At 38.3% G+C, this 18,366-nt stretch overlaps 1 protein-coding gene and 1 long non-coding RNA gene across 2 annotated transcripts; one reads left to right on the top strand and one right to left on the bottom strand.

Annotated features, from left to right (window-relative positions):
* Positions 1-3,130: 3,130 nt before the first annotated feature.
* Positions 3,131-4,235, top strand: LOC126623702 (pathogenesis-related leaf protein 4-like). The gene has a single exon (XM_050292660.1). The coding sequence runs from the start codon at positions 3,541-3,543 to the stop codon at positions 4,030-4,032; it is 492 nt and encodes a 163-aa protein (XP_050148617.1). The 5' UTR covers positions 3,131-3,540; the 3' UTR covers positions 4,033-4,235.
* An 811-nt stretch (positions 4,236-5,046) lies between these two features.
* On the bottom strand, positions 5,047-6,478 carry LOC126624066 (uncharacterized). Its single transcript, XR_007623979.1, has 2 exons — positions 5,459-6,478; positions 5,047-5,325 (listed from the first exon to the last, which is right to left on the bottom strand). It is a non-coding gene; the product is annotated as an uncharacterized LOC126624066 (long non-coding RNA).
* Positions 6,479-18,366: the final 11,888 nt, after the last annotated feature.

Below are 18,366 nucleotides of genomic sequence, written 5' to 3'. Positions count from 1 at the left end.
AGAAAAACCTTGTTATTTTTCTCGATCACTTTTTTCAATCAATCATACCAGTACACTAATTGTATAGAAATCCTTTTTCCTTTACTCAACCATTTTAATCTCCCAAGCTGTAAGAGACTGCCATTTCCATTTGTCCCAAAGTCAACATCTTTATAATTCAGATATGAACACCTTTGTGACTTTGACATATAAGCTGTCAAAAGCTTTCTTATCAGATCAATATTTCTATCTGCCACCTCCACCCCTTCGTCTTTCCGATGGAGCTGGAATGGGGTGGGGTTTGTGTTTCATGTTTTCACCTTTTACTTTTAAATATTTTTTTTTAGGTTTTATGTTAATATTCTGAAACTATTAAACAATTCTTATATTCAATGTTTTAACAAATGTCAAGTTTTGAGTGGGTGGTAGTGCCACTTAGCACATTCTAGTGGCAAGTCGAACCAGACACAAGTTTTTCTCGATAGAGTGACATGGCTGTGAGGTTTAGAAAAAAAAATAGTAAAAAGTTGTTTGTATGAAATTACTTTAATACTCACATTTTTTTTTTCTTTTTAACATTTTTTATTTATGTATTAAATGTTATAATTGTAATTTCAATGGTTTTTGGTTGACAAAGAAAGTTCTATTAATATGTAATTTAGATGACAAAGAGAGTTCTATTAATATGCAGAAGCGGCATTAAAGGGGAGAAAAAGGTGTAATCACACAGGGTCCCCAAAAAGTTTTGGATATCTTATATTTATTTTTTGAACAAATGATTATTTATACTAAGGGGGTGAAGAGTGGGCTAAACCTTACAATGGGCTAGCAATAATATGGTTGAAATTCGTTGTTGGCAAGAATCGAACTTAAGATTTCTTACTTACAAGTGAAGAGGAATGTCACTAGACTATAGTACTAAGTAGTGGTATCTTATATTTATATGTAATAATGTTATATATTAAAAAAATTACTTTTATTAGCACTTTAAAATCTCATAGTGCACTTCTTATAAGTGTAAATTTTTTTCTTTCTAAATATAAAAATTTGGGGTGCACATAAGAGATTAGGAGTGTCAATAACACCTTAAAAATGATTTTCTTTTCAGTTTATTGTATAATAATGCTATATATTCTAGTGAAACTTTAAAGTTAGAGTTTTTTTTTTGTCGAAAGATAGAAATTTATTGAATTAAATACAAATAGATACATTTGCATCTTCCACTAAAAAATTAAAAAGAAACTCAGGACCTAACTCATCCCAGCCAAACCTCCCGTCATGCTTAACAACACGCTGCCACCGAATGAGCTGCACGATTGCATTGCCGAGGGGTAAAGCAAAACTTTACCAACTGGAAGAACCTCATCATTCTCCAAATATCATGGAGATAAACCTCAAGAGACACATCAGCTATGGCCTCTTTGTTCAAACACTGAACCAACCCCTTCGAGTCCGATTCCACCACCAACTGAATGCCATCTTCCATAATCTCACAGTTAATAATCGCCTCCGTCCCTTCCCTAACCGCCTCAGCCTCTGCTGCCATCATCACTGAGCCATACTAGTCACCGCCTAAGATTGAATTAGTTTTGTGTATATAGTAAAGGTTAAGTTTGTAACTCTTTTTACTTATTATTTAATGACATTTGTAAACTTACAATTAGTGAGTCTTAAAGTTTGTCTTGATTTATATTATTACTTTATAGTACCAATATATTGTCTTAATAAAAAATAATAATTAAAAAAATTAAAAAAAAAACCTATCTTAAAAAGGAGCCATTTTATAAATTTCGCACAGGGCCTCGAAATCTCAGAGACGGCCCTGTTAATATGTAATTTACATTAAGACCCTCCTCCACCTTGAATTTTACTGTGAAAAACTTCCCCTGCTGTTTCTAATTTTGCAATGGGGATTTTGATTTATGGGAGAGCTTTTCAACCAATGCATCTCCCTAGTGTGGAGATAAGAAGACAATCATTTTCGGATTCAATCGCGTCCCCTGTCAAATTTCTAGTGAAATAAAGAATTTATTATGCAGCAACTTTCACCTCGTTTGTTCGTTCTTTTGCTTTTATAGTAGTGGGAATACTGTAAAAGCCCAAATAACACACAACTTCGAAATTTCGCTTAATTCAAAATCTAAAAATTCAAAGATAGTGTCGAAGAAGTCTTCTTTAGTCCACTTCGTATTAATCGGTTAGCAGCTTAGGAGTCTTGAACTGTATTAAGCACAATTACAATTGGCAGACTACGGGCACGGGGACATGGTCCCCAATGGGATGTCCAATACACCATCCAGCTTCCGGACAGATTATACAACCTAAGGATTGTGGTTTATAACATTCAAACCTGGGCTCTACGCCATTCGAGTGAATGATCAAAAGGGCTATTCAAGAATCTTTCGAGGGGTGGCTCTATGTCCCAAACCCGAGTATGATTACTTCTATCTCGGACCGCGTTTTAAGTCAAGTACGTTCTGCAACACAATGTTAAATAGGTTCGAATGAGGCATCAAGACTGGGAAATCCTCAAGAGGAATTTTGTTCCAATGGAGCTCTGATACTCGAAAGTGCCTTAGCCAAGCCAGTTAAGCATAGTCTAATCGAAAACGTTTAGGTCTAGCGTATAGGTTTTGACAAATGGATTTTAAAGGTGTTTGGGACCCCTATACAAACGATCAAATCCTTAACAAACTTTTATTTAAGATTCACTAAGGACAAGCACGAAATTCGAATTGAGAAGGAAGTCCTCTTAGTGACACGCAATCTTTAAAATTCTAAAACCCAGAATGGGACAAGGTGAACGGATAAGCATGTAAAGACCTACACGTTGCAATCTTATGCAAAGATTAAATCCCCAGTTTACTCTCAAAGTAATTATCAAGCCAACCCTTAATTTGCGTGCAGACTCATTAGTATTTGTTTAGATGTCAGAAGTAACGCCTTGTGCCGCGCATAATTAGAATCATAAAATTTCGGTTGTTGTAGATGATCTTGACAAGTGCTATAATTATGCTGTAGCGTAAGGTATGTACAAAGTTACAACCATATGTTGGCATGGGCGCATTTTGTGGGATAATCAACTATCATCAGTAGCTCCATATATAGCTACGGCAAAAGTTGGAAAATTTATAGATTCATTTGGTAAGAAGGGCCTCAATATGGTGATCAAAGGTCATTACCTTTGACCAACTTGACGGAATTTGAAATCATAATTAGGTTCAGTTACTTTTTTAGGTGATTAATTTTAGTTTCAGTTTCTTGTAAATGTATTTAAGGCCGTGTTACAATTGGCACACTAAGCTATTTCAGTTCTGCATGGCGCGGGTGTTTTGGCGACTTATAGGGGGTTCTTCCATGGCTAAAGGTCATACAAAAATAAAAAATAAAGAATTTATTTTCTACATCCACAAAAATAAAGAAATTCATCCTATAAATATTATCATAACTAAATACACCAACGCAGACGTACGTCTCAATTGATTTCCCATCAATCAATCGCCCCAAAATCTCTTCCAGCAGATATAATCCGAAGATTATTACGATTAAATATTAATCAACATGGAAGGTTTGTGCAAGAACAATATTTCATTACCCTTACTTTTGTTTTGCCTGCTAGGATTAGTTAGCGCACAAGATTCACCCGATGATTATGTGAAAGCCCACAACGCCGCTCGAGCGGAGGTGGGTGTTGTGCTGATGGAGTGGGACGAGGGGCTGGCAGAGAGCGCCAAAAACTATGCAAACAAACAGGCCACCGGCGGCTGTGCACTTAAGCATTCCGGTACAGGTCTTGGTGAAAATATTGCAGTAAGCCCTGACGGTGACTTATCCGCTGCCATGGCTGTGGAAGGATGGGTGAGAGAGAAGGCGGATTATGATTACAGCACCAACGCTTGTGCCCCGGGCAAGCAGTGTGGCCATTACACGCAGGTGGTATGGCGTGACTCAGGTCTCGTAGGGTGTGGCAAAGCGGAGTGTGCCGATGGAAGTTCCTATGTTGTGTGCCACTATGATCCGGCTGGAAATTCTGCTGGAGAGAAACCTTACTAAACTCTTCTTTAAAGAAAAGGAATTTGATTAAAATTCGCGTGCCTTACTAAGTTACAAAGGTTTGTGAGCCCCAATTATATGCTGGCAAACTATGTTGGGAATACTAACCACATTCTTTGATACGGACAATCTTATTATATTTTTCTTGACTTTCTTTTTCATCTTGTAATGTTGTATAATAAGTTGAATCGTCCATTTTCTAACACCACTCTATAAAAATCTTCTTTACAGAAAATTAAGAAAATTTAAAATCATTGTCATCTAATGTTATCGAATAAATATATAGACAAATCATGTTACTCACTTAAACATTAAAATTTAATAACATTAATCGAACTTAAACGATTTCTAAACCGTGTGATAAAAGAATTCATGTGAATGATGGCGAAATTTTTCAAAGTTCCGAGTATTCAAGTGTTATCCACGTGTCATAAAATAAGTAGAGGCACATGGAAAAATATATTATCTGCTCTCTTGATGATGAATCATGTAATTAAGTACTTAGTGTATTTTGCTAAGAACTCGTTTGTAAGTGCTTTTAGGTACCGTTTGGTACGCAAACAGGACGAGACAGAACGGAACGGAAGTTCCATGTTATGTTTGGTACGCGCATGACGGAATGGGGACAGTTGTTAGGTTTTGCGTTTGGTAAGCACAGGACGGAACGAAACCAAAAGATTAAATGACTAACTTACCTCTGTTTCGTCTGTTGTTTTGTACAATGTTTATGCGTAGAACGAGACGGGACGAGACAATTTTTTTTTTTGGAACTTGTTCATATTTGAACACATATATGATTATCTATGTTATGTTGGATGAATTCTCTTGGGTTGTATATCTTTTATCTTATACAAAAGTGTACACCCCCATCTATAGAAAAACGGAAGAGAAAGGAGTGGAGTACTGAGTAGCAATAGAATACGACTAGCATTTTTGGCCAGCGCGTGGGGAATGTCAAATTAAATATAAGTATAGCATATAAGAAAAGAGGAAGAGTATTAGAGATAAGGAAGATTGTTAGAGACTTACGGTTCTTACCCAAATTTGAGACCACCCACAACAATTTCAATTTGTACATTCTTAATCAGCTTCACCAAGACGAATCTTAAACATGCAACACAGGATTGAATCAAATAATCCGAATATGGACCAAAACTTAATATAGCTTACCTTCGCGTTAGCAATTGATTACTCATTTTCTAGAACACAATATATGAAATTCAATCGTTTTTAAGGGTAATGAAATTCATTGACCTCCCTCTTATGGTAGCCTATAATCATCTTCTTCTTTCTCTGCACAACCATTGTTAATATATCAAGGTCAAAATTGTCTGGATACTTGTCATGAATTCCAGAAATTGGGATCCATTTGCATTAGCTCTAGATCAAGTTCAACTCAAGGCTACAAAAAAAAAATTCTCTATACCTTCTGCTTATCTGAGCGTATCACGGATTTGCATTAGCAAAGAAAATAATCCATTAATCAAAGTGGACCCTTCTGTACGTTTATCTAACAAATAAGACATAAAATCTCTGCACATGTTAGAGCATAAAGGCATGAAGAATACCTTGACTACGACCTTTAAATCTTCTTGGTAAGAGTCAACTGAATTCTGAAATCAATAATTTCTTTGTATACCATATACCACAAAACTAATTAGCCTCAGAAATTGGCTCCACTTAGAACAAGAGAATAGATAAACCAAATGCTGGTGATTACTAAAGAGACCCTTCTATATTTCAACAAGTTCAAAAGAATAATTCACTACGGGTTCCTTCTCATAGCTAGCAGTTACATGATGAAACACATGGTGAAGCATAAGGGGTTTTTTTACGAAAGAAAATCGTCGAGTAATGAGGTGCTAACATTTCAAAATATGCACACTCGGATGCGGTTGGTAAATATTAACACGTAAACAAGAAACAAAAGCACAGAGCACAAATACCTGCTCACAATGTAACCGCAAAGAATGGATGTTGAGTTTAAGTTTGTACTCTTAGGTCATTTACTCTGTGTAGATTTACAACCAAAACACAAACATACCACTAATCAAATACAATTCCCAAGCACAAGTTAAACTAGAGAAACCAAGAAAACTAACTTATTTTCTCATAATCATCCTATTTTCCCTGAAAATTGAAATTTTATATGGAAAAATCAAGAAAACGAAAAAGTAAAACACAACAAAAAAAAAAAGAAGCTAAATTAAAGATATATAGAGATCAAGATCGAACCTGGAGATGCAGTGGCTAAGGGAGAAGATCGAGATCGAACTTGGAGATGCAGTGGCGACTGGAGAAGATCAAGATCGAACCTGGAGATGCAGCTGCTACGGGAGAGGATGAGGAGGAAGGCTATGGGAAAAGGTAGGGGCAGAGAAGATGGAACGAAGATGATAGAATTTTAGGGTTTGTTTTATGATTTGGATGGTGTAAATATTGAAAAAGATAAGGGGTATTTTTGTCTTAAAATGTTTTAATTTTATGTTCCACGGGGTAGAACAAGTCGTTCTCGGAGGTGAGGTGGAACGAAAATTCAACCAAAACTCGTTCCGTAGGACAGTGCGTCCACTGTCTTTGGCGTACCAAACATGGGAAGAAGGGGTTCCGTCCCACTTCGTTTTCTCTCATCCTACGTACCAAACGGTACCTTCACTAATAACTGAAAGCATTTTTGATAAAAGTGTTTTTATGTTCCAAAAGCATTTAAAGTGCATTTTTCAAGCATCAGTTACGTGGTTCTTGCATGAAACAAGTGTTTTTTTCAGGATTCACTTACATAATAAATATTGATTCCAAAAACGCTTTTCATCAAACACTTTGATCAAAATTGTTTTTAATCATTTTAAAAGTACTTCTACACATTGCCCTAAAATTGGTTGGTTGCCAAGGACATGGGATAAGGCTTTGGGCTTATACCCTTTCCATACCAGTATTAAGATGGATGAATGGTCGGTACATTTTTGGGCGTGTCTACTATGCGGTCAATTAGCGCGGACCATCCGTGTGGACCGTAATCTCACGAGTTGAAATGGGTCTTTAGGACCTGGTGTGATCTACGCGCATCCTTGTCGGAAGGAGAGAGAGTTAGGGAAGAGAAGGTGATTGCAGACTGGGAGGAGGCGATTACAGGTGGATTGAAGCTCCTTGTACAAAACATCGCAGATGGAACACCTCGCCATCTCTCTTGAAGCTCTAAAGTTGAGTTTCGAAGCTCAATTTGTGGGAATTATGAATGTCTATAGCTGCAAGAAGCCTGCCTCTCTATTTTAATAAAGGTCAGTTTTGACTTAAGTTCACAAGGGTGGTTCCTCTACAACCTTTACATCTCGATTTAAGTGTTGAAGGTCAGCACTCCAAATCCCACTACTGTGAACATGTTTTGTGAAGATATGACGCTCATACCATTGTCGCCGTCGCGGCCGCTGTCCAATTATGGAGTGTGGTGGTTCGTATCGCTCCACTGCTTCGGTCATTTGGTCCAAGTTGTACAGCTTCTACCATTTCGTTCCCCTTTCGAAATTAAGGTCCAAGTTTTTTGTTATCAAAATCTATTCCGGGTACGTTTGTACGATGCTTTTTATTTCGAAGAATTTGACTCCGTAATGCTGGATTGTTACAAATAGATATCAGGAAATTCTTGAAATTCGATTTTAGATATATACGGGTAAAACTTGTGTTGGGTTGTGATAAGTTGTGTTATATTTGTGTACTTTTGAAGCAGCAAGTTATTGAATTGGATTTCGATAAGGGACGAGTTCGAAATAGAAGAAAGTGAGGATGTAGATGTAGAAGATGAATTTGGTGCAGATGATAGAATTTGTGGTACCAGACGGAGACGATGAGTTGAAATCTAAATTGAAGGGTAAATTACATTTCGCCCCTCAGGTTTGTAGCCGATCGCAACCTCATACAACATCTTTAAAACATTTCAATTTTATACAATTGTTAGTGTGTCATTTCAATGTTAAATTTTCTGTTAGTTATTCAATTATATGTTCACGTGGCCATTGTGAACCCCAATTTGGGACTAGACTTACGCAATGACCCTACAAGGAAATTAAACCAAAGTGGCCCATACCTTCTTCACCGGGAACCTAAACATAGGAAGACACAGACTTCCTTCACAACCACATCCTCCCCATTGCCGCCATCATCTTATCTGTATCCACCACCACTGCTTACATGGCTATAGTCCCCATCGTCACTGAGGACAAGATCGTCGAGCTCGATGACGCGTAGAAGAAATGCACAAAGACAAAGAGGTGGATGATGCGACTCTAAGCTATTGGATTTCTATTAGAACTAATTAGGCCCATTATATATGTATTTCCATCACCTCAAACTCTATTATCTTTAGATGGATTTAAACCCCTTTATGATGTAGAAAGGGTATGAATGAAGAATGTTGTTATCTACTTTCTTACTTTCTCTGCATTTTCTCTTTCTTTCCCCTTTCTGTGAAATGAGTTCCATCAATTGGTATCCAAAACCAAGGTTCAGTTCTACTGGGAGCACCTGTACAAACGGTTGTTACCACCACCGTGGTGGAGGCCAAAAGTGAGTCTTGACCTAATCACTGGGTGGCTCAATTTTGAGAGGTACAAAACCTGATGCTAACGATTTCCTTACGACGAGTTGAGTTTCAGTCACGCATGGCTGAAATCAACAAGACGATGGTCCAAAACGCCACCATTCAACAATCTTGAGCGAGTGTCTACGAATCTCCTACAATAGCAGTGTACGATCCTTGCGACGCCTTCGATCCACATGGGCGAGCAAACCTACCATCCTCAGCTGGGAATTTTGGTTCGAATCGAGGGTCACTTGAATCTTTGGTAGGTTCGAATCGAGGGTCACTTGAATCTTTGGGTTTTCAATTATGAGAACGATCAGGTCTCTCCTCATGAACTTGACCTGGGCCTCGATTTGACAGTTTGTTTATGGGTTTGGTTCCCAAAAAAGGGAAGAAGAAGGATGAGCGGCGACCAAGATTCTAGGTTCCAGTGAGAGCTGGGAGTTAGAGATTTGATAAAACTTAATAAAAAACCATTTACTAATGAAATAAAAAATATTTGAAGTTACTATCAAAGGGGGAGAGATGCTATTTCATGTCATGCTACTGTTCGGTTGGAAAACATTATTGGTGTCTTTTCTTACTTGTATTACTAAGTTAGACATTTTGATATCTCTTTTGTAGATGCTCTAAAAGCAGTTAATTTTTTCTAAAATTTAGCGATTCTAAACCCGGCAACTCCTCCTTCCACCATTGGCCGCACAAATCCCCTATCTCCAAAACCAACACCGAGTTCAACTACAAAATAATTAGATTATCGTTTAGCGCCTGAATTACGGTGCACAAAAGAAATGCAACAGCGATGATGCATTCTGAATGAGTGTTTTGTGCCGGCGAGTTGGTGGGTCACTAGTACATAACAGCATATTTATCATGTCAATTCCATTACGGGCATCAACAACTTGTGGTAGAAACTATTCAATTAACACGATCAAGTGTAGCTCGCGGTAGATAACATTAATCCACCACGACAGATTCTGACCCGTTGTTCAAAGTGAATAATTTACAACGGTTTTTAATCCCGTGATGGCATGTCAAAACCACCACGCGATATGCTCGTAGTGGTTACTTCAAACGACCACACCGCCTTTTGAAAATTCACCACGCCATCGGGCCGTGGTGGATGTTTTTACTTATTATAGTTAGAATCATTACATTACTTATTATTTATTACTATATTGATTATTGATTGCAACAAGGGAGGTTCATGGCTAAATGTGAAGATGTCCGAGTAATGGTTATTTTGGAATGCACCAGTTGTGTTCGAATCGTGTTTATAAGGAATCAATCAGTATTTCCAAACATAATACTCAAAAGAATCGACACAATGCGTCCTTACTCAAAATAATTGGAATGCACCAATTCTATCCATGTATACACAAGCATACGATTCATGGGAAGATGAAAAAAAAAAAAAATAGATTGAACCGATCGCTCATGTGTCAGTCTTCCAAGGAAGATGAAAAATTACATAATATATATAACAGTATATTTAGGGATAACAGTATATATAGGGATATAGGGATATAGGAATAGGCATGAGGAACAAAAGTTTTGACAAATACTTTTACATTTCTGTTCAACTTTTAAATCATATAACATCCAATAGTCCTAATTAAAAGTGATGTGGAGAATTTCAATCAATAAATGACATGAACGCTACAAATAATGATAAATAAAATCTACAAAACGTGGGAGGGAGGCAAGGAGATCTCCATTGCTTTCGTGACTACCCAGAACACCCAAATTTGGTTTGTCTTCATTGCAATTTGACCAAAACAAATAAAAAGTGATCATTACAATTCAAGAACTATGTAAAATAAAAATAGAACTATATATGTAAAATTTAAGATATCAAAATTTTACCATAATTACAACATAAAAAATGATGTATGTTGTAGGCTTATTTGACTGAATTGTATAAAGGACAGAGAGGGAGAGGGGGCCGGCGGTAATAGAGAGAGAAGATAGATATGTAATTCTGAGGTGTGTATTATATCACCCCCTTATGCCCTTATTTATAGTAGTATGATAGGTAGAATCCTTACCCTAATAGGATTACATCTCTGATAGGAATTAAACTACTAAAGGGAATATACAAGATACTCCTAGATACATTAGGATTTATACAATCACATTCCTAATCCAATAAGACTGCAACACTCCCCCTTTAGTGTGTAAATACTCAAACCAAAGGTCGCATCAGATCTTCAGTAGATGAGGTAGAACATTTGATGAAGTCGTCAACACAACGGATGAAAGTAAGTCTCAAATATAAGAAAGTAAGTATGCATGGGTAGTAAAACTCACAAAACCTCGCTATGGTAAAACCCAAGGCATGGGGAAAACCCATAGACTAAGGAGAAAACTGAGAAGTATGCATAATATCCAAAACAAACATCAAACATGACGAAAGTAGTGAACTCAACGGAATATGATCATCCCAAGATGGGTGCTTCATCAAAACCTCATAAGGTAGCAAAAATCTAGTGAGAAAAATGCTCCTAATCGTAGGAAAAAGAGTGCATTAAGATCAAGTGAGTATGCTTCAGGATACTCCCCCTGAGATGGACATAACTTCCAAATAAGAGAACTATAAGCAATTCAAATAATTTACGCATACTGATTCCTTGGACGAGCTTCTGAAAAGTAAACTTGGGCAATGACTTGGTGAAGAGATCGACCAAGTTGTCTTGGGAACGGATTTGCTTGACTTCAATGTTCTGATGTTGTTATTGTTGTCTCACTTAATGTATCCCTGCTTTAACTACTGGATACATGTAGCATTGTCTTCAAAGATCATCATAGGAAGGTCAACGATGGAAGAAAGACTACTAGTGCTTCGAATATGTTCCATAACTGCTCTCAACCAAAAACATTATCGCGAGGCTTCATGCAGGGTGAGAATATCAGCATGGTTCGAAGAAGTCGCAACTAGCGTTCGCTTGGTGGACCTCCAAGATATAGCGGTGTCTCAACCAGTAAAGATATAGCCTGTTTGAAAACGTGCCCTATGTAGGTCAGCTAGATAACTAACATCATCGTAACCAACGAGGCGGGAATCAACCCGTGGACCCAGGGGGTGGCGGTTCCTTTCGAGGATTCGTGGGTGTAGAACAATCCCAAATCCGTTGTACCCTTGAAGTAGCGAAAAATGTCTTTAACATCATTCCAGTGTTTGTGTGTAAGCGCATTGTTGTATCTAGCCAAAGGATTAACAACGACGGAGATGTCGGGTCTAGTGCATTGAGCCAAGACAATAAAGCACCAATTGCACTTAGGTATGGAACTTCAGACTCCAAAATCTCTTCCTCATCCTCCTTAGGATGGAAGGGATCTCGTTTAGCATTTAGAGTCTGAACGACCATAGTTGTACTCGAAGGCTTCGCTTTATCCTCATTAAAATGTCGCAACACCTTATTGATGTAGTTCAATTGATGTACTAGGATTCCATCCGAACAATGCTCGATCTTTAGACTGAGACAATATCGAGTTTTTCTAAGATCTTTCATTTCAAATTCCGATTTCAAGTGCACTGCAATTTCCTCAAGTTTTGCGGGAGTTCCAATGAGGTTCATGTCATCGACATAAACTGCAACGATCTCAAATTTAGTATATGACTTCTTAATGAACACGCATTGGCATAGGTCATTGTTCACACAACCCTGACTTGTCAAATATTCACTCAAACGGTTATACCACATCCGCCCGGATTCCTTCAATCTTGAGAGTGATCTCTGCAATCTAATTGAGAAAGTGTTCTATGGTCTAGAACTATTTAAACCAGTCAATGGAAGTCATTCTGGAACTTTCATGTATATTTCTGTATCTAGATCCTCATAGAGATATGTGGTTACCACGTCCATAAGTTCCATACTCAGTTTTTTGGAAACTACCAAACTGATAAGGTAGCGGAACGTTATGACATCCATTACGGGAGAATATGTCTCATCTTAATCAATCTTAGGGCATTGAGAGAAGCCTTGTGCTACGAGGCATGGTTTGTATCGCACTATTTCATTCTTCTCATTACGCTTCCTCACAAAAACCCACTTGTAGCTAACGAGCTTCACATGTTGTGGAGTATGAGCTATAGGCCTAAACACCTTTCATTTCGTGAGCAAATCGAGTTCGACCTGGATTGCTTGTTTCCAGTTTGACCAATCCATTTTACATCGACATTCATCAACAGAACGTTGTTCAATGTCATCGTTAAGCATAATGTCGGAAGCAACGATATACACAAATGCATCATCGACAATCATCTCATTCTGATTCCAAACCTCATATAATACTGCGTAATAGACAGAAATCTCATGATTCTTAGGAGGTCGGGTTCTCTCATCTAAGCCATCACCGTAATCTAGAATAACCTCATGCGTTGGAACAGATGAGTAAACAATGGTTGGATTCAAACTAGGGTCACTAGTTTGTGCTGTTTTCATCTTCCAAGGTTGTGAATCCTTTGAACCAAGAGGTTAGCCACCATTGTACCTTATTGTGTGGGAAGTGCGGCCGCCCCACCCTCGAGGACGGTTTGGCCTTCAACGGCGGTGTTACGACGTACATGAAGTACGTCAATCTTTGCAGGTACGTTTTGCAGCAGGTATATGTGATCTTGTCACCTTTGCTAGATCAATAAAAACATCCAACATGCTTTAAGTGATGCTCTGAAGATCTAGAATACATCACACTTTAGATTTAGACTGAGGTGTGCAGGGATCTAAATGAAACATAGTGGGAGTAATCCATGAAAATTCACAGTGTTATACAAGAACGTTAGTGATCTTATCTTTCCCTAACGACGGGAAGATTGTCTCATCGAAGTGACAATCCGTAAAACGTGCAGTAAAGAGATCTTCTGTCAAGGGTTCTAAATAACGAATAATGGTTGGCAAATCATAACCGACATAGATTTCTATTTGTCTTTGAGGACCCATTTTGGTATGTAGTGGTGGCGCTATTGGCACATAGACTGTGCACCGAAATACACGTAAATGCGAGACGTCTGGCTCATATCCAGTAACCAACTGTAACAGTGAATGAGGTTGGGTAGCAGTGGGCCTCAGGCGGACTAACATAGTTGTGTGCAATATTGCCTGGCCTTAGGTAGATACCGGTAAATTGGTTCGCATAACCAAAGTCCGAGCTATAGTTTGAAGGAGCTTTATGAGAGCTTCTGCCAAGCTATTTTGGGTGTGAACATCAATCCCAACAGACATGCAATAATCGTTAATGGTCTGTAACATAAACTCTCTAGCATTATCCAGTCTAATCAACTTAATCGGATAATCAGGGTGGTGAGCCCTAAGCTTAATAATTTGTGCTAGGAGTTTTGCAAATGCAGCATTATGTGTGGACAATAAACAGACATGTGACCATCGCGTTGATACATCAACTAACACCATGAAGTATCTAAATGGTCCACATGTTGGTTGGATAGGTCCACAAATATCCCCTTGAATCCTCTGAATAAACTTAGGGGGGTCGTGAATAATCTTTGTAATTGAGGGTTGAATGTTCAACTTCCTCAAAGAACATGCTTTGCAAAGTGGATGGCCATGATAAGATTTCAAGTAATGCCTATGAGATACTTTGACGATACGACGCATCATATCTCGTCTGTGGTGTCCCATTCAATCATGCCAAAGCAGGAGAGTGTCATGGAACCCATCCATAGGGCTGACCACATAGTGTACCGTTCAATCAAATTCCACTGAAATAGACATGTGTTATTGCTATGGATCAAAGGATCATTGGTCAAGCATATGCCGAGCTAACCCCGAGGCTATTGCCAAGTATCATTCCTGTCTTGAGACTAACTTTGTGCATGTGGAACATCCTGAAGATGCTACTACAACTCTGGAGGTTTCATATTTTAAGGAGGTATTTGCTCTTATAAAAGAATAAAGTTTTATTTTTCTAAGACATGTTGGGGTATTTTTATACCCCTAATGGCCGAACCCACTAGGAGTGGCCGAACCCCCCTTATTTTCTAGGTTTGTGGTTTAATTTTCGAACAATTTTTCTAAGTCTTTGGAATTATTGTTTGGTTTTTGGTTTGTTTTGAACTATGGATGATTATTTTATGGATATTATTTCTCGAATTGATTACTTGAATGAATGGAATTATATTTATACATGTGACCAATTCAATTAATTTATTTCTAGGTATAACTAGTGGGGAAGTTAGTTGTATGGCTGATAGTGCAACTACGCACACTATATTGCGTGAGAAATACTATTTTACTAACTTCGTACCTAAGAATCCACCTCTGACAACCCTCTCAGGCCCATCTAACCTGATAAAAGAATACGGAAAGGTCCGTATTATGTTGGCCAATGGTACTGAATGAACCATTAAAGAGGCACTATATTCTCCACGTTCCAGAAGAAAATTGCTGAGTTTTAGAGATATTCAAGATAATTAATATCATGTTGAAACCACTGAAGAGAATGATTCTGAATTTCTTTGTATCACTTCTTACGAATATGACCGAAAGCGTATTCACGAGAAGTTGGAACGTCTCCCAATTGTGTTGTACATAACAACCATTTGTATGTAACATCCAATATCCTCCTCTGCACTTTCATACCATTTGTATGTAACCTCTTGATCTTCTTGATCGAGGAATAAGCTTCAGCTGCCATAGTCATTGCCACCTCATTGGCAGCCTTGGTATCCTCTTGGTCAAGGAGCCTAGACTCTGATGCCAGAATCGCCGTTTTTCTGCATCATAGAAAAAATAGTAGTATTTCATATTGGGTTGAATGATTCGTAAAGGAACTTGGGCAAATAATCCGTTTAACGCCATCAACAAGCTTACCACACGCATCCATGTCTTCTAGCAGATCTGGCTTTAAAAGCATATAGATTTCAGAAGCCTATCCAGAAACAGGCTTAACAGATTTCTCACGACTGCCCACGCGAGCAATCTCTTTTTTTGTAGCAGGTGAACTAGTCTCAGCGGTAAGAGGAATAGGCCTTGGTGCCATTTTAGCAGCAAAGTCCACCTTATCGCTTTTCATAGTAGCAAGCCTCTCCAAAGAACACAAAACCTCTACGTTGAGCAATTCTATCAGTAATCGTACTAGCCACTTTCAGCATGGCAGGCGTCACAGGCTTAGATCTAGAAACCTCATTTTTCTTCCCATTGGAAGAAGTCAAGTCAATCATAGGCTTCTTATCAGCAAACGGACCTTTACGAACAGTGGAGGAAGTCTTCAGTATTTTCTCAACCGACTTCTCTTGAGCAGGTAGGGAGGTTTATAGTAGGCTCCACGACAGGTATCAGACGAGCCAATGTATCCACCTTGATCCTCTTTATCTCTTCTCTCGGGAGCAGCCCATTTTTTTCCCGACAAATATGACTAAGCAACCAACGTCATTCACGGTACTCAGCAAGGAAGCTCAACCTATGCTGATTTTTCCCTCATTTTTTCTCTCAGACCAACAAGCAGGAGGCATGCATGCCCAGCATTCTAGCAGCCCATGAGGCCCGCGACCTCCTCATTTCTCTCAATCGTCGACTTGGCTTGTGTCAGGTCTAAAAGCCCAAAGGACATTAGCCATATGGCTCGCCTAGCACTACGCCTTAGTGCCTTAATCCGCTACCCCAGCCGCACAGCTGCCCTTGGCTTTAGCCAAGCCGAGCAACCCAAGTAGTGGTCTCTGCCATAACACCTCATCGACCCATGCTAGCCGAAGTGCCGCTGCACCCCGACAGTTGCCCTATGATAGCACTATCCAAGAAGAAGAAAAGGAAAATTAATTTTTTCTTACCTCGGTGCGGTGCGGAGAAGAAAAAGAAAGTAACGAAAGACGGTCCTTTGCACAAGCAAGTGTAGAAGATTGCTAGGGGATGGGGAATAAATATCCTACAGCTTTCTTTTTTGGGTAGAATAAATTGCTCTCTAAAGTTGATTTAATAATCTACTTAAGGTATAGATAAATAGATTTTAAAAGTAATTTATTTCCCTTTCTTTAGAAGGATCTAATTTCCAATTAAAGAGCGAATCTAAGTCAAGATAGGAAACAATCCTATTTTCCTAAAGAGAAGATCTCTACACCTGCTACCTTTTCCTGTAAGTAGCCCAACAAGTGAGGGGGCATTTGTTGAGCAACAAATAATCAAGAAAAATATGGAGGAGACATTTGGACTTTTGGGTAAAAAGACAAAATTATCCTTAAGGCACACCGCCCACACGCATGCAACAGACAATAACGGCTCAAACGAGGTCAAAGGTGATAAAAATGGTTTTCTTTTAAAACCCTCTCATTAATCCTCATCAAATCCTCACTCACAAGTTAATTCCCAATTATTCTTTTCAAATTGGGATTAATTACCAAATTAATTACAAGATATTATTTACATAATATCTTGCAATCAATCCCACAAATCAACCATAAGTGGCCGGTCCCAATTCTCCTAATAGGGTCGGACACACCCCTATATATAGCCCTTCATTTCTCAAAAAATCTAAGTCCAATTCTCTCCCAAAAATTCTATAAACACTTTCTCTCAAATCCTAACTTTGGCATCGGAGATTCTTCAGCCAAAGCCCCCCCCATTCATCATGGGTGCGTGAGACTCTTGGCCTTGATCTTAGGTGTTGATTATTTTACAGGTGCATTTTCGTCCAAGAAGAAAAAGGCGGAAATTTGCATCCACATGTGTGCAAATTGATTCATATATTTTCTGTCCACCAAGGTAGTCGTCGTTGAAGATTTAAAGCAGTATTCTTCTTCTTCCTCTTATTGCCTACCTTTCCACCATGCCTATCCCATAGATATAATTTTGGGGGGTTGTCTACCAATCTATACAATAGGTATGCATCCCACCTCCGCACCATCCTTTTTGCTTCAGGTGTCGGTTTCATGTGTTATTTATGATTTTGTTTTCCCAACATATGTTCTTCAATTTTACCTTTTAATTAGGTAACAAAAAAAAGGGCTGATTATAGCCATGATTATTATTATTGTTAGTTTTTTCTAACAAAATTGTTAGTCTTAATTTCTATGCTTTGCCATATGGATATAAATATGTTACCTGGTAGCAACATAATTTAGTTAGGAGTTTGATGATATAATATAGACATATTTAGATATCAATTGAATATCCATGCTGCGATTTTATGTGTTCATTGTGTTTGACATTTTGTTTTTGTTTGTATAATAAGCATTTTTGCTGAAGCTAAATTCGTGTACCACCGTGTGTGGAGGAGATGCACAAACTCGTTTAGCATGTTAAAGAACAAACAACCGTAAGCAGCCAAGGACCAGGGGTGCAGGTCAAAGGCTCTCTGACGGCCAAGTTAGTAAGAAATATATGAAACTCAAGCTATCGGCAAATTAATAAGTGTGCATAATTGTGTTACCAGATATGAATCCAAGAATGGTGTATTTATACCAATCGAGATAAAGTCCTTTTAGAACATGAAATTAGTATTAAACTGGGACAATCTTAGATTATACCTTGGAGTAGATATTGCATCCTTTTAGGAGTATGATTACTTCAAGTGCACATCAATCCTTAGATTGTAAGGATTCCAATAATATAGGAAACATGGCTGATTCCTTATTGGATCATGTTTCCGTGTCATACGGAATAAGCATGGTCAATCTTAGCGAAGTTGACGGACTTCACTCACTGCTTCAAAATAGGTTAATAGTGACAACGTTTCTCCATGATCCATCTATGCAGCTTCGCTGCCGAAGTTGTTGGGTCCATGATCGGACTTCTAAGGTATTAGTATTT

The sequence above is a fragment of the Malus sylvestris genome, chromosome 5, assembly GCF_916048215.2.
Source record: "Malus sylvestris chromosome 5, drMalSylv7.2, whole genome shotgun sequence".
Lineage (NCBI taxonomy): Eukaryota > Viridiplantae > Streptophyta > Magnoliopsida > Rosales > Rosaceae > Malus > Malus sylvestris.
The sequence above is the reverse complement of the archived record's forward strand: the minus strand, read 5'-3'. Positions and strand labels throughout refer to the sequence as shown.